Below are 20,097 nucleotides of genomic sequence, written 5' to 3'. Positions count from 1 at the left end.
CCAACCAAGTCGTGCTGTTGATGTGGAGAACACACGTTATTCTGCACTTACTGTCTCTTCTCATTTGAGGTGTTTTGACTTCCAGCCTCTATATGCTTATTGCAGCAATCCCATCTTAATGTGTTTCACCTGTTTCTTCCTCCCTTGTGTATAAAATCTGTGCCAGTTGGTCTTTTCACATTCACTTTCGACTCCCACTTGCTTTTGCCAGATTATCTGCCTATATGTGTACCGAAGCTCAACCTGTCTACATCTACATACAGATTACCTGCATGTTTTCAAGAGGTTCCTCCTGGGTTGAGTTGGTGCTACGTCGCTTGCGTCCCTTCTTGGGGTAGCCATTAATTTTGCATTCGTAGCAGGCCTCAGGGGAGAGTGAATTATCATCTGATTCACCCGCCTCTCCGCCGGGGGCGCTTGTAAAGCCCATGCCTGTGACACAGTGCCTGAAACATAAACAAGGCCATCAGTCTAAAAGAAACACTTCCTAGCTTCTGATCACACGGACAATGGCGAACTGGCGTACCCTTGTCCTGCACGGAAGTATCCAGTCGGGCACCCGCACAGGTAGCCCCCGTCTGTGTTCGAACAGCCGAACTTGCAGGGGTTCTGGCTGGTGGAGCACTCATTGACGTCCGAGCAGCCTCCGCTGTTCTGCTCGTAGTTGAAGCCAGTGGGGCAGAGGCAGCGGAAGCTCCCCAGGGTGTTGTGGCATGACGCTCCCCCGCAGATCTGGCTGTTCAGACACTCGTTTTCGTCTGGGTCAGGGGAAGTGGAAGGGAAGTAAACAAACCAGGGGTCATTCAAGTTAAAGGACACAAACAATACTGGGAAAGTATGCCATGGCTGCAGTGAATATGAAGAATGATACGAACTAAAAATAGATGTTTGACCACCAAAAAAATGTGTGCAAGATATTGAGTATTTCCTTTTCGACTGGCCTCGCCACATTTACTGACGGGGTTAAACTTCCAGGGAAAAAGGAAAACATGTGACAGATATTTATATTAGAAGGATGATGGCAGTTGTATTGTTGAATAAAAAAGGTTTCCACGCCAGACTTTAGCTGAGAGCGTCAAGGTTTCATGCGTTCTTATTTTAGCAACCAAAGAAACCAGGAAGCTCAAAAGGAACTTTAAAAAAAAAAAAAAGAAAAGAAAAAAGCTGGTAATAAAAAAACCTGTCACACACCAACACACTGGTTCCACTGGTAGTGCTGCAGGTAACCTTGAGGACAGCTGCACCGGTATCCACCCACCAGGTTCTGACAGCCATGTTGACACCTGTGGCTACCGTCACACTCATCCATATCTGTCAAGGAGACACAGGGAACAAAATTACTACAGTAACCTTTTCATTTCTGTAATTAATCAGCCGGTTCGGTGTTCGGACCTTCACAGCTCTGTCCATTGGGATCTAATGAGAATCCCCGCTGGCAATCGCAATTGAAGCTCCCTGGAGTGTTTTGGCAGACGCCGTTGGAGCCGCACAGATTAGGGTCTGATGCACATTCATTGTTGTCTGCAAAAGAAAGGAGCGAAGGTTCAGCTGGAAACTGGAAACATGATATAAAGGCTGATTAGGGCCCTGATTTGAATGTGATGAGTCACTTTTAGACTTTGTACCGATCTGACATCAGTCATTTAAAAGACAAGGCAGATTGTTGGGTTGCACAGTCTGATGTGCTTGAAAGGTAAAATTCCTCACTTACTCATGTAGGAGGTAATTACACTTTTTTTTAGAGTGAACGTTTACTCCGAATCGCCACAGCAGTTGACATTCGGTTCCAATTTTCACTGGAAATTCACGAGACAGATTTGATTGTTGTGAGTCAAATCGATACAATCTGAAAACTATTATGTTGTTTAAGCTGTTTGGAGACTCAAAGTGTTGAGGCATGTTAACTTTACATCTCAGCAGCTGGATGTGTGATCACAGGGTCTTTTCAGAGATTCTAAGCTGAGGCCTTTATTTGTTAAATACATGAAGCAACGTGGACGGAATGTAGTGTTTTATTTTATGTTTGTATTGTAGGACACTAGTGCCCAATAATGCATAGAGATTCCTCAAAGAGGATTAAAACCCATTCAGATATATATATTTTTTAAGGTGAAATATGTCTGATTCTGGTTAATACATGGTGACAGATTAGTCTGTACAAGTGGCACATAATGATATATCTTTATGGAGCCTTTAAAAGTTGCTGAACAACAACTTACTGTTAAAATATTTAAGTGACACTTATTTCAGTGAGTGGCATACAAAGCATTTGGGCTCAAAGAACCTTTGTGATCTTCTCTTTTTCTATGAACGTTCCAGACATTTTAGGTCATCTGGATCAAACGTACTTTCTGTCCTCGGAGCGAGAACAAAACATGCAGAAGCTGCTTTTAGTTTTTATCCACCAACCTCATTTAATTTAACTGTTCCACGAAGCTTTTAACTTTGATCTCCTCTTGTTTTTAACCTTTCACTGTTTATATCCTTTTTTAGATTAGTATTTGCCACCAAGGATTTTGTTTTTTGTTTTAGTGCTTGACAAAAACAGATCAGAAAGTTACAAATCATACAATGGAAGTTGTTTTTCCAATTTGTCTTTGTAGGCTAATACCACATCCACACCTACTGGATGTCATTTTCCTGGTGTAAGTCCTCAGTCAAACCTGAGGGTCCCGTGTCTTTGACTTGACATGAGGTCATGGGAGCTGCTTTATGGTCTGGAAAAAGAGCTTGTGGTCGTCAAGGTGATCCACTGCGATGTTCCATAACAAAGCTTCGCTAAGCCGACAAGACTACAAACCGGTCCGACCTAATAAGATCAGTGTGATATCAGCCGGAGTCCATTAACACTGACAAGGAGCTTCAGGGGTCCTTTTTCAGCTAAACTGGAAGACACTATAATACCAGAACAAATGTGGTGTACAGTGAAGCACACATAGAAAACAGTCATAATTAATGTAAAGAGCCATTCACTAGAATCTGACAGGAGCTGAACCAAAATAACTCAAAAAGTTGTACTCCTGGCCCAGAACTCACTAAAATGTGGCCGGTCCAAACTACTTTACAGTCATGTTCACGTACCAGTAAGGCCCCTCAGATTAGAGAGGAGAGACCCTCTGATACAACAGCACCCACTTTCTTTCAGTTACAGAATGAACTTCCCAATAACGGCAAAAAAGGTGAAAAGCGATACCAATTTTAAAGCCTATCTGGAAACCATTTCTTTCAGATGTTTTCTGTTCCTTATTGAGCATGGAGGATTCATATTTGTAATTCTTTTCCACCTATTTCTGGTGCCCAGCAGGCCATGGTGAGCTCCATTGGATGTGCTTCCTTCGTCTCAAGTTATTGGGCTATTTCCTGTATCAGCTCTACATCAGGCCTTTGAGGACTCATTTTCCATCTGTACTGAAATGATTGACTTACAATCTTTGGCCGTGATGCAGCCTGGGTCACGTACCTTCAATTTCACACTTTTTTACTATTTCAAATAGCTTTCACTTCTTTTTCATGTTTTAAAATAGCTTGTTTGAACTCCTTTGTCATTTCAAACTGAATTTCTTTGCAGTTTATGCATTTTCTTTATCGTCTGTTGACCCTATATGGGTTTTGGTATTTGGTCATTCTTTTGGTTGGTGTTGCAATTGTGTTTGGAGTTTGCAAAAATGGCTAAAACATTCTTGAAGTCAAGATATTCTTGTTTGTCGCTATATTTCTTTTTTTAATATGATTAGTGTATTTTTATCATGATGCTTGTGGCAGAGCATTCTGATTGCACTGCATTTTGTCCTCGCATTTACTTGCTTTGCTGTGATTGTGTATTTACCAATGCAGGCAGTGTGATGCTGGGTGAAGCCGGGAGGACACTTGCAGGTGAAGCCACCAATGGTGTTCACACATAAAAACTGACAGTTATGCTGTTTGGTCGAACACTCATCCAGATCTGTGGGAAAAAAAACACACAAAAAAAACAACCGAAAATGTAAAGATGTACATGAAACAAAAACTGAGATTGTACAAACGGTTCATGCAGTGCATTGAAGTCGATGTGGTTGGAGTTGTGTCAGATCACTGCGTGCTCTACTGTATGGGGGCTGCTCTCAAATTCCAGTCCTTCTACAGTCACTGACCTACAAATGAACTGCAAATGAACCAGACACCGGAAACACAGAGGGGTACAGGAGACGGGGGGGTGGGAGGGGACTAAAGCTATGGTAAATAAAGATGAAAGAGGCGCTCAACACTATGGAGAAAACCTATTTAGTATCTGTAAACAAGTACGATAAACAGAAACACAGACAAATGTGCTGTGTCACAGGCTCCGGACACATGGTGCATGTTCATTATCAAGTATTTGCACGTGCACACACTATGTGAGACGAAGCGTCTCAGGACAGTGAGCAGAACACTGGCACAGGGCCCAGCCCACTCAGCACTACAGCAGATCTAACCTGGGAACCAACCCATGCAAGAAGAGAGTCACTGAAATCGACTGATCTGAGAAGCATCAGACTTCATGTCGGCCACATTTGAAATGTTTAAATATCACCTTTGCAGCTTTTTCCGTCTTCCTGCAGGATGTATCCTCGGGGACAGGAGCACTGATAGCCTCCCTCTGTGTTCTTACAGATGAAGTTACAGGGCTTTGGTGCCTGGATGCACTCATCCACATCTAGAAAAAGAGGGTGAGACGTAAAGAGGGGGAAGACAGAGGGAGTTTGATTCTCAAGCCAGAAATTCCATAAGGGGAGATGATGAGACGGACAGACTGCATTTTTCAGAGGAGTGTGTGGGCAGTCCACCCACATAGTTTCAGTCCTTTACTAGACAGCAGGAATGAGAACGGGAGGTCGGAAAAGAGTCCATAAAGTGCAAATTCTGGAGGTGAACTTGAACCTTACCCACACACAGAGTGCCGCTGATGTCCGTGGTGTAGCCGGGTTTACAGATGCAGCTGTAGGAGCCCAGAGCATTGATGCACTGACCGTTCTTGCACAAGTTGCCCATCACATGGCACTCGTCAATATCTGGACAGAAACGACCAGGCAAAAATGAGCCCCAGACAACCCTTTCAGTATTTGTGAAAAACTCTGCAATCTTTAGTTCAGCCATTGCAAAGGCAAAGGAGTCCTGAGCAGGGAATGTTTATGTGACTCTACCATATGTCATATTATTGTCGAAAACAGAGATCAGAGGGAAGGCAAAGTTAAAGCTATTGTGACTCGTGGTTTAGGGGAAAAGTTAATGAATAAAGGAAAAGAATGTCCTACTTTAATGCAAAATCCTGATAGAGAATCACCAACTATATAAAATAACCTGAAGGTTGTTGACTTTTATTTCACAGTGTGAATTTAATCATACTTAAATGTTTTCATCTGTGAGGTACCTCTGCCATCAGTAGTGTATCCAGGACCCAGAGGACACATCTTCTTGAACTGTGTGGTCCCTGGCAGGGGGCAGAGCTCACAGTTTGTGCCCCAGCCTCGGCCTCCATCGCAGCAACACTCGGACTTGGTCACCATGTTCCTGTTACTGGAGGTCATCTGACACAGGGTGGTCAAGACTTCAGTGTAGCAGAAGCCTTCACGGTTATCTGAGGGTTGAAAGAGGAGAAGGAGAGGGAGGGTGAGTGCCAGACAAAGAGGGCCCAAGGGAGGCTGACCAAACCACCCAGACAGGACCAGGCCTCACACAACCAGACGTAAATAGATAACCCACACTTCTCTATCTGCACTGTCTGTAAGGAGTGAGATAGCACTAAAACCTTACAGCCTGCAAAGTCCGTCCAGAGTTCGTCTCTGCGAGTTCATCACAGTTATCCAGCGGAGGTTTATATTTAGACGGGACAGGAAGGCTCGGGAAGTACTTCCCTGCTCCTGTCCGGTGTCTGGATAGATTTTTTTTTTTGTTGAATGAATGAAACAATGGACGCTGCTATGGAAAAAAACCATGATTTTCACTGAAATGACGCACAAAACATTCTTCTGAATTAAGAACATTCAATTAATAAAAAAAACTAAACAAAATCTATTTGCCATGCTTGAGTGAGGAGTGAGGAGCCAGCTAACAAAGGTTTTGTACTTCATGTCTGTGAATAATTAAGATTTTTCAGGTATCTGCATTTATAATTATTATGCATGTATCTGAGTAACTTTCTGCTCCCCAGACTTCTGCAAATATCGGTACTTTCTCCTCCTTACCTACTTGTTAGCGCTTATCTCTGAGGAAGATTCAGAGCTGTAGTGAAAGAATCAAAGCAGCTGATGCTAACTTATCAATACTGACAGTGCAGAAGGATATGGATTTAATCAAATATTTAGATCAAATAACGTCTGACTTACTGTTTACATACCAAAAACCATGGTGCTTTAAATGGAATTCATTGTGTTTTATATAAAGTTGAGTCAAATTCAGATGAGAACCATCAGAGCACAGTGAATACAAAACATAGAGTAAAAGTAGGAGTGTTTATATATATTCATAACAATATACATACCAATACACTCGGTCTGTGTGGGGTTAGCGTTGAATCCTTGGTCACATCGGCAACGGTAGGTTCCTATTGTGTTCTCACAGCGGCCGTTCTTACAGATGCCTGGTTTTGCTGTACACTCATTCAGGTCTGACACACACACACACACACACACACACACACACACACACACACACACACACACACACACACACACACACACACACACACACACACACACACACACACACACACACACACACACACACACACACACACACACACACACACACACACACACACACACACACACACACACATTGAGTTCAAATTGACACATCTGTTATATGAGATATGTCAGCCTTAGTGAACAAAAACTGATCACAGAGCACTAATTTCACTACTTTGCTTAATTTGATTAAAAGTGACACAAAATGTGTACATTTCACACTAAAGAAGAAGATCCTCAATTTAATTTAATGGATTAGAAAAAAAGGCCAACATACGACTTATTATTCTTATTATTCTTGATAGTAAGACATAATGATAATTACCAGTGCAACCATCTCCACCGGGCTGACGTGTGTATCCAGGTGGACAGATGCACATGTATGTACCGATCAGGTTCTTGCAGGTCATGCCTCTGCCGTCACAGTCATCTATCCCATCTTCACACTCATTCTGATCTGGAAGACGAATGGTAAACGATGAGGAAGTGGTCGTAAAAGTGTAATTCATATGTGTGCGCGTGTGCATGTGCAGCAGTCACGCCAGTGATGTAACGCAGACACTCGTGTGCAGCACTCCAAAGTTTAATCAAACCACCCAATCCGACACTGAGCTCTGTAGTGCTAACGGACATATAGTGGTCGACTTGGTGGTCTGTTTGGAACTGTAACGTAAACAGTGACGCGATAGACACTGACGGGTTCCTCCTGTCTTGGAGCTTCCCTCGAAATACAACAAGTTGCTATGGTGACCGAGCTATCCGAGAGAGCAGAGGTGTAAACAGTGACTCGACCGGCTACGGTTTTCAGTGTTTTAAGTTTAACCTGGTGAGAGAACCAGCGAGGATCAGCAATGGTGTGTTATGTAACTTCACGGACAAAGCCAGCCTGTCTCTTCTAGGTACTTAGTTTTTACTAGCACTTTCCAGTAAACGGACCATGTCTGAAAGACTGTAGAGGGTGAGTGAGTGAGTGAGTGAGTGAGTGAGTGAGTGAGTGAGTGAGTGAGTGAGTCATTTTGCGGTGGTACCTTTACACATCCTCTTGTCTTCACGCAGCACGTAGCCAGTGGGACATTTACACTCATAGGAACCGACCACGTTAACACAGCGGAAGGCACATAGGAGAGGATTCTGGGCACACTCATTGATGTCTGCACCAAAACGAAAAAACAACAAAAAAACAACAGAATTTTTTTAAATTTTATTATCAAGTGAAAATTATCCATCTATCCATCCATCCATCCATCCATCCATCCATCCATCCATCCATCCATGAATTCAAGGCATCTCCATTTCTCTCAACTTAAAACAGCTCACTTGTGGGGCCTCCCCAGTCGCTCCTCAGTCCGTCAAGAGATATAATCTCTCTTATGCGTCGTGGGTTGAGGCCCTGTGGTTGACTCACGACCCATTGGAGAGATTATATCTCTGGAAGTGACTAGAGTGCCTCTAATTAGAGGCGACCAGGAACCACCTCAACTCGCTTGATGTGTCACACCGTCTCCTGACACATCCTCAGACCACTTGTGACTCTCCAAAGGCCACATACTGTCAAAACTAGTTTTTGCAAGTAACAATGTGGACAGAATCAAAGAGAAAGGACAAAACTAATCGATCAAATATAAGTCCACATACCTTCACAGGTCATCATTGGGCCAGGTTCGAAGCCATCTTCACATGCGCACTCAAATCCACCGATGGCATTCGTACATGTCCCGTTGCCACAGGGATTGCCGATTTCACACTCATTGGTGTCTGTAGAGATGAATATCAAAAAAATTAACAATGTGAGATTAACTTTTTGTATAGTACTTACTAAATGCATCCAATACACTTTTGTGTGCTCACCTCTTTAAAGAGTAAGGTGCAAAGATTACTATCCCGGGTGCTGGTTTAAAAAAATGTATCTTTTTCTTCCACAAGTGCTATAATGATTATGGTTTTTGGTGAAAATGGAAGCACATACACAAAAAGCACATCAGAATGCGTGTAAAATTTGGGAATAATGTGCTTTGACTTTTGTTAACAATTCAGCAAACAAAAAACCCCCAGTCAAAACAAATGGGATTTTGGTGAAAAACACAAAATTAAAAGGATACTAGTTGGCACACAAAATTTTATCAGAAATTCTTTTCAGTATTATTGTCAAACAGTTTATAATTGTTACGGGAGAAATGTTCTGAAAAAGTGACACTGTCACCTGCAACGGAAATAAAGAAAGCAAACTGTATTGACCTCAGGTCTTCTTTGCTAACGTCTGGGTCACCACTGCCTCCCAATAAATATTTATTTCACCCAAATGTACTTTCTACCGGTAAAGTGGGCTCTTGTAGTTAAAGGGATGGATGGGGATTGACCAACACCTTACCACTTGGCCACCACGCCCAATGGCACACACAAGCAAATCTGGTGTATTTTTTTTTAACTAATCTTTTCATGTCACACTGACTGGGAGTTAGAGGTGGATGGAAAAAAGCATTGCTGCAAAATCTCAACCTTGTTTAATACACTACAGAAGTGTCATGTATTGTTGAACACTTAAATTAAGTATTGTGTGATTTTCATCATCTTTTTTTTAGTAGGGAGAATTACAGACATTATTCAATACAGTCCCTGTGTAAGTGATGGGTTAATATCCACTAAGTATGAAAAAAAAAAGATAAGAAAACAGGAGTATTGAGCTAATGACATAGAAACTGACCTTCACATGTGACCCCACTAATGTCCAAGTGGTATCCCATCGGGCATTCACAGCGGAAAGCTCCGTCAGTGTTGATGCACTGGCCATTAATGCAAGGATCATTTATGCATTCATCAATATCTATAATTAAAAACAACAGGAACAGAGGGTGAAATTACAAGACAGAAATGCAAAAAAACCCAAAAAAAACACAGCACAGTGAGGAGGTCAAAACTTGTTTACCTTTAGGAGTGTTGTCCTTCCCACGCTGATAACCCTCGTTAATGCAAAGAAGGGAATAGGTCTCTGAAAGCACAGGGACACCAGTTAAACATCATGCATCAGTTTAGCGAGGAAGATTTGTTCACTCACATCTTCTCCTTCACTTTAGGAAGTGTTTTTCTGCACCTACACGTCTCCACATGCGAAACTCACCTGATGGGGTAGTCATCACAGCACTGGTCAAGCTATATATTTGCCTCCATCTTTCACCTCTGTCAACTCAATCATATTCTGAGCCTTTTCCTTCAAATATTAAAACAACTTCTACATATTTTCCTAAGAATCCACTTGAAAAGCTTGGACTGCTGTGGTGGGTCAAACGAATTGTAATCTCAATGTTGCTACACATATTGTTAACTGAAAAGCAGAAATATGTTTATGATAATGGTAAATAAAATAATTTAAATAGGTACATAGTTGTCTTGTTAATAACTCCACATTCTGCATTTATTTAATTATTTTGACCGGACATCTCGGTAATGCAACAATTACACTGCAGATTGCCATATGATTCGGCACATAAGCACGCTCAAAGACAATGTATTATACCATCATATTCAACTGTGTGTTGCAAGAATGCAAGTTTATCATTCAAGAAGAGACGATAATCTACCATTGAGCAAACTGACAGACAGAGAACTATTTCACAGCTTTCTTTGATGCAGTTCTCTACAAGAACTGATGGTAAATCCATTTTAACTGCATGGTAGAACTAACGGAGGAATACACACCCTGTCCTTTGGTGGGGCAGAGTTCACAGGGGTCTCCCCAGCCTTGACCAGCCATACCAGAGCAGCAGCACTGTTCCTTGGAGGTGTTCTGGGGTTTTGGAGCCAAGCAGACTTTGTCAAACTTGGTATAGCAGTAGTTGACACGGATATCTACGAGTGAGCACACACACACATACAGGAACAAATAAGTTTACAGTGAATAAAGTATTCATACCATACAGTAAAATGCTTCAGCAACTTCACAATCGTTAATATTGATACATTAATGCATTCCAAAGATTTTACGGGATTTTTATTTTACATTTTTTTCATTTCTTGAAGTTGGTTAATTATCTCTCCTAAGTGATCCGTGTTTGTCTTGTTCCTCCTGGACTAGGCAGGCACTTTACTTGTAATGAGAAGCATATGGCTGCACTTGCCTGCTCGCAGCGGCCTTCAGTGAACTCAACACAAATAAGCTTTCTGACCGCCATAGATCACACTCCACACGCACACGCATACACGTACAAACACCTGGCTCAAAAGGCAAAGATCACATGCGTGAGCACCTGGAGCTGTGCAGAGAATGTTTAAGAGTGTCACGTTACTTTTTGCCATGAAACTGATTTGTCAGCCTTTCCGCCAAAGGGGATTGATGAGGCTGGGTGTGCAGCCGTGTGGTCAAGTGCAGACAGTTTATAGATTTTATTTAAAAAAATATGACAGAAAATGTGTTAATTCTTTAATTGAAAAACAGTGTGCGTGTAGTGATAAATATTTTGTTATCCCGACTATCCACATTTGTCAGACCACAACAACATTTTAATTTAAGGCTTGTCATTGATTGGGGAGCACAACATTTCTTTGTAATGCTTATTGGCAATAAATCTCACATGACTGGAAACCCCGTTCTTTTTCAATTTGTGTGAGGAGCTTGCATTTGTGGGACGAACAACAGAGGTGAGTTTGTTGGTTGAAGCAATAAAGAAATTTAAAACTGAAATCTTGTTTGAGTTTCTGGTTTCCTCAAGTGCAGAACTATATAATAAAAGTCTGCAACCAATGGAAATCCCACATCTTCACTGTCTGGTACTCAAACTTTGTCTTATTAAGATTGTTCCCCACTACAGATTGAGGCTCATCAGAGACCACTTCCAGAATTTGGGAGGGGAGAGAATGGGTTAATCTGCCAGCAGTTCTAATCTCAACCCCACTTATGGGATCAGTTTTGCTGTGTTGGTTGTGCCAGGATGACCACATGGGCTGATTGCAACAAATCCTTGTTGAAATGCAGGATGCCAACCAGCAGCAGTGTGTGAGCAGGCTGGTGACCACCATGCAGTGGAGGTGCCAGGCTGTTGTGGCTGTGTGCGGTTCTTCCACAAATTAATCACGTTGAATTGCCAATATGTCTTGCTGCTTCCAACTTCCATCATCCAATCCATCAAACAATCGACAACAGCAAAGAAAAGCTGTTTGGCAGAGAAGACATAGGCCACATACTCAGCTCTGCTGATCACTATGTGCAAGAGAAATATCCTGATCCTTGAATGCATTGTTACAACAAAGACAGAAGTTATCAAACACAAATTTCCTCACATTTTGTGCATAACTTAGACCTTAAAGAAATCTGTAAATGATTTTCAAGATGGCTGCCATTATGGATTTTCTTACTTGTCTGTCAATGTTTTTAACAAAAACAAATGTTTTCTCAGGAGGGAAAGTTTTGTCCTTGCTGAGAAGCCTTGATCTCCCTTACTGCCAGTTCCCCACCCAGTTCTTCTCCCATTTATCCCCCAACCTTCAGTGAAGCACTTCGAAGACTGCAGAGAAGAAGTGAAATGCAAAACCGCCTCAGTGAACTGATGATGTCATCACTTCAGTGTTTGGAGAGGGAACTCCCTAACAGAGGGCTCAGTGCGCCCCCACCCAACCCAAAACACACACACACACACACACACACACACACACACACACACACACACACACACACACACACACACACACACACACACACACACACACACACACGGTGAAGAAATGGAAAAGTGATCTGTTCAGAGCCACCCCTGAGGCAGCAGCAGCAGAACCAGCAGAACCAGCTGGAACACGGTGTGCTATCATGAAAGAGCAGGAAGACTCTAACACGGCTGCTGCTTCGTCTCCTCTCATACTCACTTTGCACTGTAAAGTTGATGAATGACATGGTGGCTTCAAAGCTCTCTTCAAAACCCTCTCTTACCCCACCCCTTCACCTAAAACACACGAAATTACCTAAACATCTGAGTCCGGAGGCAGAAATCTGGAAGCCTTCAGGGCACAAGCAGGTGAAGCTGCCTTCGGTGTTGGAGCAGGTTCCAAACGTGCACATCTCAGGCATCTGGGAGCACTCATCGATGTCTGACACACAAAGAGACACAGCGTCACCCAACACACATACAGTACCCACACTCTGAGAAAATGTTAAATTGTGACACACAATGGGGAAAAAATGTCACGCATGTAAAATTTTAAGACAATAAAACCAATCTGTTTCGGGGTAATTTAGTTTATTGTTTTGTTTCATCTAGCACTATAGCTACAAGGATCAACTCATACTAAATGTTAAGTATTGGTTTAGTCATGATTGAACTACCAGCTGCATCTCTGGTGGGCCAGTTAATCGTCCAGATGGAGCAACTTAAAAAAACCCTACCTACCTATCAGCTCAATACGAATATGTCTTGTGTTAAAAAGCAACTGTTCTTGGGCTGCTTCAGGCAATTTCTATATTTCTTTGTCTTTTTCTTATCATGGTGGTTCAGGTTGTAGTAATCTTTCAAAATATGAAGGGCACAAACTGAAAGAAAAATACAAGTTGGTAACTTTTTCAGTTCATTCATAATTACTCATTGACCCCTTAAGGGCGGGACAGAGTCAACCAAAGAGCTTCATATAGCTCACAGGCTTGGAAACATGTGCAACGAGATATCAATAGAGAAACATTCCGATCTAACAATAAATTCAAGGGGTTTCATCATTCATCGGCAGAAGAAGGGACGTTTAACATGTTTATCTCTTCTGCACTTTATTTGTATACATATTTGGTAGATTTAACTGTAATGACTGCCACCTTGGCCAAGTCTCCCTTGCAAAAGAGATGTCTATCTCAACCAGACTTCCGGGTGAAATGAAAAATACCATAACAATAAAACAGAGTGCAATATCTCATTACTGGATGACTGCATGAAGACAAAACCTTATTGTCACGTGTTCACTAATCACAATGGTGAGCTGCAGCTGCTGATGCTGAGAATTCAGAGCTGTTCCTCCCTGCTTCCAGGAACAGTGCACAAAGCAGGAATGTGTTGAAGTCTGCCCAATATCTCTTCATCAGGCCCACTGTATAAACAATCCAAGTGTTCTGGCTCGGGCCCACTCCCACGTGTGAAAGAGAGAAGAGGGGCGTGGGTGAGGGGAAGATTTAGCCGACAAAGTTTGTTCTCTTCTTGTATACCTCGGCAGAGTATGATTTTTGCATCTGTGCAATGCCGGAGGTGAGAATCATGTCTGTGTGTGAATATTTTATTACTACACAAATCCCTGTTTCTTTATTTTGTGGTTTAGTCTACGCATATGAACTGGCTTTGGACCCAAGTACCTTCACAGGTTTCTTCATGGAGATAGTATCCCGGTGGGCAGACGCATCTGTACGAGCCGTCTAGATTCACACAAGTTCCTGCTCCACATGTGCCTGGATTCACTGCACATTCATCAATATCTGAGAACACAAAATATACAAGGGGTTTAAGGTCAAACATACATGGTCTGAAGCTAGAAAAACAAACATCTTTTCAAGTTCATTTCAGGTTATCATAGAGGATATTGATGGCTCTTCATGCACCTGACTACCTGTTACTGTGCTCTACTGTGGCACTTGTATACGTGATTTTGTAATGGCATTGACCAGGTTTCTCCTCGATTGGGCTTCCTCAAAAAATACAGAATAGATAGAGTGAAAAAAGGTGAAAAATGTCGGTGCGTTACCTCCACACAGTCTGCCATCTAAAGTGAGCTCGTAGCCGTCATGACACACGCAGAGGAAGGTGCCCACCATGTTCAAACACTGCCCGTTCCGACACAAGCCCCTCTGCGTCGAACACTCGTCCACATCTGACCAATGCACAGACACCATGAATGTATCAGCTGCAGGAGATTACGCCCTCTCTTACCGGTTGTATTTTACCCACTGAAATAAACAGCTCACCTATACAGTCACCATTGTGTGAGTTCTGAAAGCCGGGGTAACAGAGACAGTTGTAGGAGCCCACGGTGTTTTTACACGTGCCGTTTCCGCAGGGTTGTCTCTCACACTCGTCCACATCTGACACAAGACAGTCACAGTTTTAACTCAGAAGGAGCTCACGTTAGTCAGCAAGCAGTATGACACAACTCTGGGACAGCAGCACAGCTTACCAACACACATTGACTGATCCCGAGTGGTTTTGAAGCCATTGGGACAGATGCAGCGATAGCTCCCGAGTGTGTCAATGCACTGACCGGGATTGCAAATACCAGGAATCTCCTGGCACTCGTTACGGTCTGGAAAGGTGGAAAATAAGAATCACAATCCATGAAGGTTATATCAAAGAAATGAAAGATTATCTTTAATGATCAGGGTATTAACTGAACAGACTTTGTACAGAATAAGATGCATTGGTGAGTCCTTGTAAGCCACCAGCCGTGGGATTACAAAATGACAGCAATTCAAACTGTAACACAGATTGGTGCAGTCCTACATGACAGTCACATTTACTGTATGTCTCCTTCCGACAAGCTTGCATTTCTTAATTTTACTTTTCATGTTGTTATCACACACACGTCTGTGCTTATTAGGCTCCTTCAAACCTTTTCTTAGACCCAAGTGTGAAATCTACCCAGACTATAGTCACGCTCTAACCTATTTCATTCACCGATTACTCAAATCCTTTATATGCATGACACAAACCTGTGGAAACTCCAGTTCTCAGAAACTAAATGTTACAAACGCTTCACCGCACAAGTGGTAATCAAAATGAGGAAATTCGTTGGAAATTCTCATGCATCATAAGAGAATAGGTTTTTTTGTATGAAAGCAATAACGTCATCACGATTCAATTATAGTCAAACAGAATTCATTATGTGGAGGTCATTATGACCTTCAAACACAGTTTCAGTTTTCTCTCGCTAGAGTCCGGGCTTGTTTTGTTGTTAGGAATTGTATGAAAACCAGGAAGCAAAACAGGATGTTGATTCAACATGTGCTTATCGGTTGGGACTCTGCGGACTGACAGCAGCGAGGTTCAGATATGCTGTGGCACATGTTCAACAGCTCAACACATGCTTTACATTCTCTCCTCCTCAATAACAAGCCCACCATGAAGACGGCATCCTCAGCCCTACTGTCACCACACTGCATCTGGTGCTTCGTCTCTGGCACATAACTGAGGCAAATAATGGGCAGTTAAAAGACTTTGACATAACTGTGAAAACAGTACTGAACCAAGGAAAAGATGTAAGCGAATCAGCATTGCTCTCCTGAAAGACACCGCTTTTCTTCAGCTGCTCTACACTTTCGTCTACTCCAGCTTCATGTTCCCACTTAACTGGAGTGGCGTGAGTCGATTTAATACTGGCAACTTTGGACCGTAGAGATAATGTGTTATACAATCCACGTCCATTTGACATCAATGAACAATTTGGTGCCCTATAATATTACCACCACTACTACTACTGCAACTAAAATACAATACTTGTTTATATATGTTTTTCCTCACCCCCATCCATCCATCCATTAAAGATTCACACAATTGTAACTTACTAAATCAAAGATATATTGTGATATTAAACAACTGCCAGATATGGAAAGTTGAAGTTATCTTGGATAAAGAACTCACTCATTGCATAGTTTAACAATTATAAAAACTCTATTATAAATCCAGGTCTGTCTTATAGGAAAGTTAAAGTGATCACAGCCTTACCCAGACATTGTCCCGTTGGAGTGAATCGATATCCAGGTTTACACTCGCAGCGGTAGCTTCCAGGCAAGTTCAGACAGGCAGCGTTCTGCTGGCACACCGGTCCATTCTGACACTCATCAATATCTGCAAACAAATACAGCGGTGCTCAAACACAGACACATACTGATGAAACTTTCACACAGGTGGCATGCCTGTTGGTTTTTTTGTTTTACCTGTGAAGCACTTTGGGCTGCATGTTTGCATGAAAGTTGTAGTTTAGTGACGTGCAGTGAAAAGTGAATGAAATACTTTAAAACGAAAGACAATTCGGTTTCCCTTACCTTCACAAATCAGCAGCTTGTCATTGTAGATGAAGCCAATGGGACACTCACACCGGAAGCTGCCGATCATGTTGATACACACTCCATTCTCACACACTCCGGGGATTTCCCTGCACTCGTCAATATCTATCAAATGAGGAAGACACAAGAGGAGAATATATAGAACAACACTTTCTTTTTAATCATATGAGCGTCTGAATGTGAAAACCTCACCAACGACCCGTCCAGTGGTGATGTCGATGTAATATCCTGGTCTCTCACTGCCACAGAGGATTGCAAACTCATCTGAGTGCACAAAAGAGAAAGTTCGTTGAGACGTCCTTCCCACAAAAATATCTGCAAGCACGCAAGCACGACAACTCACCAGTGCTGGGCACGGGACACTGCTCGCAGGGTTTGTTCCACCCATGGCCAATGTTATAAGAACAGCAGCACATCTTCTTGGTCATGTTGAAGGTCAGCTCCCCATCACATGTGCCATTGTCGGAGTAGAAGTTCCGGTGGCAGTAGCTCTTCCTCATGTCTGTGTGTGTTTATAGGAAAGAGAAGTTTATGTGCCAAACGTTCACTTGTTGCTGGCTGTGAAGCTGCAGCATGCAGACTGACCCATGCAGTTGTTTCCTCCATTGACCTGCATGTAGTCTACAGGGCAGATGCAGGTGTAGTTTCCGATGGTGTTGTAACACTGTCCCGGGCCGCAAATGCCCGGCCGCTCACACTCGTTGATGTCTACGAACAAAGATGAGTTGGTGAACCTTTTGAAAGCAGTGTCTCACAACTTTTCCTTTATACAAAACATTGAAAGAGGCATTCGTGGACATACCAGAACAAAATTGAATAATACGGGAAAAATAACTTAAATGTAAAACACCGCAATTGATGACTTCCACACAACCTTCAATGTGTTCGTCATTTGACCACATAACCTCACCTAACCATCGCCACATTTGAATAGACTGTGTAACTAATGCTGCTTTCCATGTGCTTCCAACTTTCCGAGCTGTTTTTAATGTTGCAGAGCAGAGGAATAAAAGCCCTGGCCGCGTTTGGTCTGCATTCTGACAGTAAATTCAATGCATCTTTGAGAACCCCAGTGCTTTATCTCCGAGATGGCTACATGCAGTGTTTTCTTTTTTTCTTCTTTTTCTTTTTACCAGAACATCAAAGTTTTTTAATTGTTTCACTGGCTCAGAGATATAACTCTGCTACAAGGTGGCCTGTGTGTATGAAGATTCACTGTTCTGCAACATATGAAGCACATTATAAAACAAATAAAAGATACTCAGAGAGGGAGCACAAGAAATGTATTTTGATTTGAAATGTCAATGTGAGAGACTTGGATGCTACATGGGTTTTACCAGAACGTAACATCACAGGATTTTTGAAGATCAGAGGGAAATTGAAAGAAGCATCGCTATAGAATATATTGATTATATATCAACCTGGAGTGCTGTTTGGATATACAGAAGATATTATTATGAAAGTTGTGCCAGTTTCATACATTTTTAATGTCAGAATCATTTTTCTGTGAGTTAAACTGACTGAATAATAACAAATGCATTACTTGTTCCTCTCAGTCCTGCTGATAGCCGAACAGCCGAGTGACTACAAACAGAGTAAATGTTCGACCAAGTTCTTCAAGGAGCAGACACTCACTGCTGTGCTTCAGGTCAGCGGAGGAACACTAATTAACATGTGGCCAGCCACATGTTACTGTCCAACTCTGGGAACTTTCCTCTCTGTCCCTGTTTTTCTTTTCTAAACACTCTTCTCAATTATCTCTTGCCTCCTATCTTTCTCCTTTCGTTTCTCCCTGCCTCTGTCATCTCTGGCCTGTCAACAGGAGACTCGGTGTACTTCCCTGAGGAGAGGGCTGACCACATCAGAGCCTTGCTCCTCAGCTGCCTCCTCATCCTCACTGAGCTTTGCAGGTTTAACAACAGACGGGAAGTGTGGCAGACACACACTGAGCAAAAATGAGCTGCAGCATTGTCTGTGGGACAGCAGATTCCAACAGTTCTTTGTCATCTTGCTCCTGGTGCTCCCCCCCCCCCCCCCCCCCCCCCCCCCCCCCCTTCTGCCTCCATGTGTCGTTGAACTGAGGACTGAATGGCTGGACTCAATTTCCTTCCCGCTGAATTGTCCCGGGGGCAGGAGCTGGAGTGGGATAGGTCACCTGTGTGTTTGAGAGGCTGCACAGGAATACATTTGTGTGCTCCGTACCTTCACAGACTCTGGTGTCTGCATTCAGGGCGTAGCCTCTTGGACATTCACACTGGAAACTGCCAAAGGTGTTGATGCACTGTCCTCCCTGGCACAAGCCGGGCAGCTCTTGACACTCATTGATGTCTGTCAGATAGAAAAAGGAAGCACTCAGTGGTATTTTGAGCAGGCGTCTGTGTTATCTGCAAGTGTGTACAGGGGCAGCCTGATGCAAACTTATAGGGGCGTGTCGCTGGCTGACCTTCCAAGATGACCGTGATGGGGTTTGGTCTGAAGCCTTCTCCTCCAGGACAGAGCGTCTTGTACTCAGCTGTAACCCAAAACACAGCAGGCACTGACATTAAACAACAACGACGACACAACACAGCACACAAACCTCAAGCCATGTATTTTTTGTAATTTTTTTTTTCACTGGAAAATTTGAAAATCATGTTTTCAATCATCAAATGATTTCCTTTCACTCTCCGTTATGCTTTTTCTGAACAGCCGTCTCATATTTTGAAGTTTATCATCCACAGAGCCTAGTGGACCAGACGTGACTGCCGCTACTCTGAATTACAACTCACAAAAGAAAAAAGGTTCTGTTCTTGTCATAGAATAAAGCGTTTCCTTGAGCTGAAAAGGGATGAGTCATTCTCTGCTATAGTTCGAACCATCTGCAGACAATTTCCGAGAAAGTTGCACAAAACCGCTTCAACCTTGCAAGCAACAACTGCAAGCAAACACACACTGCACAAGAGGGCAGCTAACAAATCTGTATGTTATGTTGTTTTACTCTTAAACATGCCTGATTCACATCACTGTGATAGAACTGCTGCCATTTTAAGGAACTAACGTATTTCAATTGCAACTTACTAACCATTTGTTCTTAGTTATATCTGTCTTTTTGTAATCTGTGTCTATATTAAAATGTGTTGTACATCCATCCATCCATCCATCCATCCATCCATCCATCCATCCATCCATCCATCCATCCATCCATCCATCCATCCATCCATCATCCATCCATCATCCATCCATCAATCCATCCATCCAGTTTTAGTACTTTCAGTCATAATAACCACTTTAATAAGTGAGAGAGAGAACCTTGAACACAACTATATTTCTGTAGTCTGACTGGCTATAAATCACACTAACACATTTATTAATTTGACCTGTGAACAAAATATATATATATATATA

At 42.5% G+C, this 20,097-nt stretch overlaps 1 protein-coding gene across 1 annotated transcript in view; it reads right to left on the bottom strand.

The window, feature by feature from the left end:
• The window catches only part of fbn1 (fibrillin 1), a 71,278-nt gene that overhangs the window by 2,143 nt on the left and 49,038 nt on the right, over nt 1-20,097 (bottom strand). Inside the window, exons 39-65 of the mRNA XM_080458513.1 lie at nt 19,157-19,225; nt 18,916-19,041; nt 17,299-17,421; nt 17,057-17,215; nt 16,906-16,977; nt 16,693-16,818; nt 16,373-16,495; nt 14,829-14,954; nt 14,620-14,736; nt 14,400-14,525; nt 14,014-14,133; nt 12,648-12,773; nt 10,395-10,544; nt 9,625-9,687; nt 9,403-9,522; nt 8,337-8,456; nt 7,730-7,852; nt 7,027-7,158; nt 6,497-6,622; nt 5,387-5,593; nt 4,902-5,027; nt 4,550-4,672; nt 3,827-3,943; nt 1,393-1,521; nt 1,192-1,311; nt 527-758; nt 269-446 (exon numbers count right to left, since the gene is read on the bottom strand). Of these exons, the coding sequence (XP_080314639.1) occupies nt 269-446; nt 527-758; nt 1,192-1,311; nt 1,393-1,521; nt 3,827-3,943; nt 4,550-4,672; nt 4,902-5,027; nt 5,387-5,593; nt 6,497-6,622; nt 7,027-7,158; nt 7,730-7,852; nt 8,337-8,456; nt 9,403-9,522; nt 9,625-9,687; nt 10,395-10,544; nt 12,648-12,773; nt 14,014-14,133; nt 14,400-14,525; nt 14,620-14,736; nt 14,829-14,954; nt 16,373-16,495; nt 16,693-16,818; nt 16,906-16,977; nt 17,057-17,215; nt 17,299-17,421; nt 18,916-19,041; nt 19,157-19,225 (3,479 nt within the window). The remainder of the gene's footprint in view (nt 1-268; nt 447-526; nt 759-1,191; nt 1,312-1,392; nt 1,522-3,826; nt 3,944-4,549; nt 4,673-4,901; nt 5,028-5,386; nt 5,594-6,496; nt 6,623-7,026; nt 7,159-7,729; nt 7,853-8,336; nt 8,457-9,402; nt 9,523-9,624; nt 9,688-10,394; nt 10,545-12,647; nt 12,774-14,013; nt 14,134-14,399; nt 14,526-14,619; nt 14,737-14,828; nt 14,955-16,372; nt 16,496-16,692; nt 16,819-16,905; nt 16,978-17,056; nt 17,216-17,298; nt 17,422-18,915; nt 19,042-19,156; nt 19,226-20,097) is intronic.

This window comes from Lipophrys pholis, assembly GCF_963383615.2.
Source record: "Lipophrys pholis genome assembly, chromosome: 2".
Taxonomy (NCBI): Eukaryota; Metazoa; Chordata; class Actinopteri; order Blenniiformes; family Blenniidae; genus Lipophrys; species Lipophrys pholis.
Note: the sequence above shows the minus strand (reverse complement) of the source record. Positions and strands in the feature narration are given on the sequence as shown.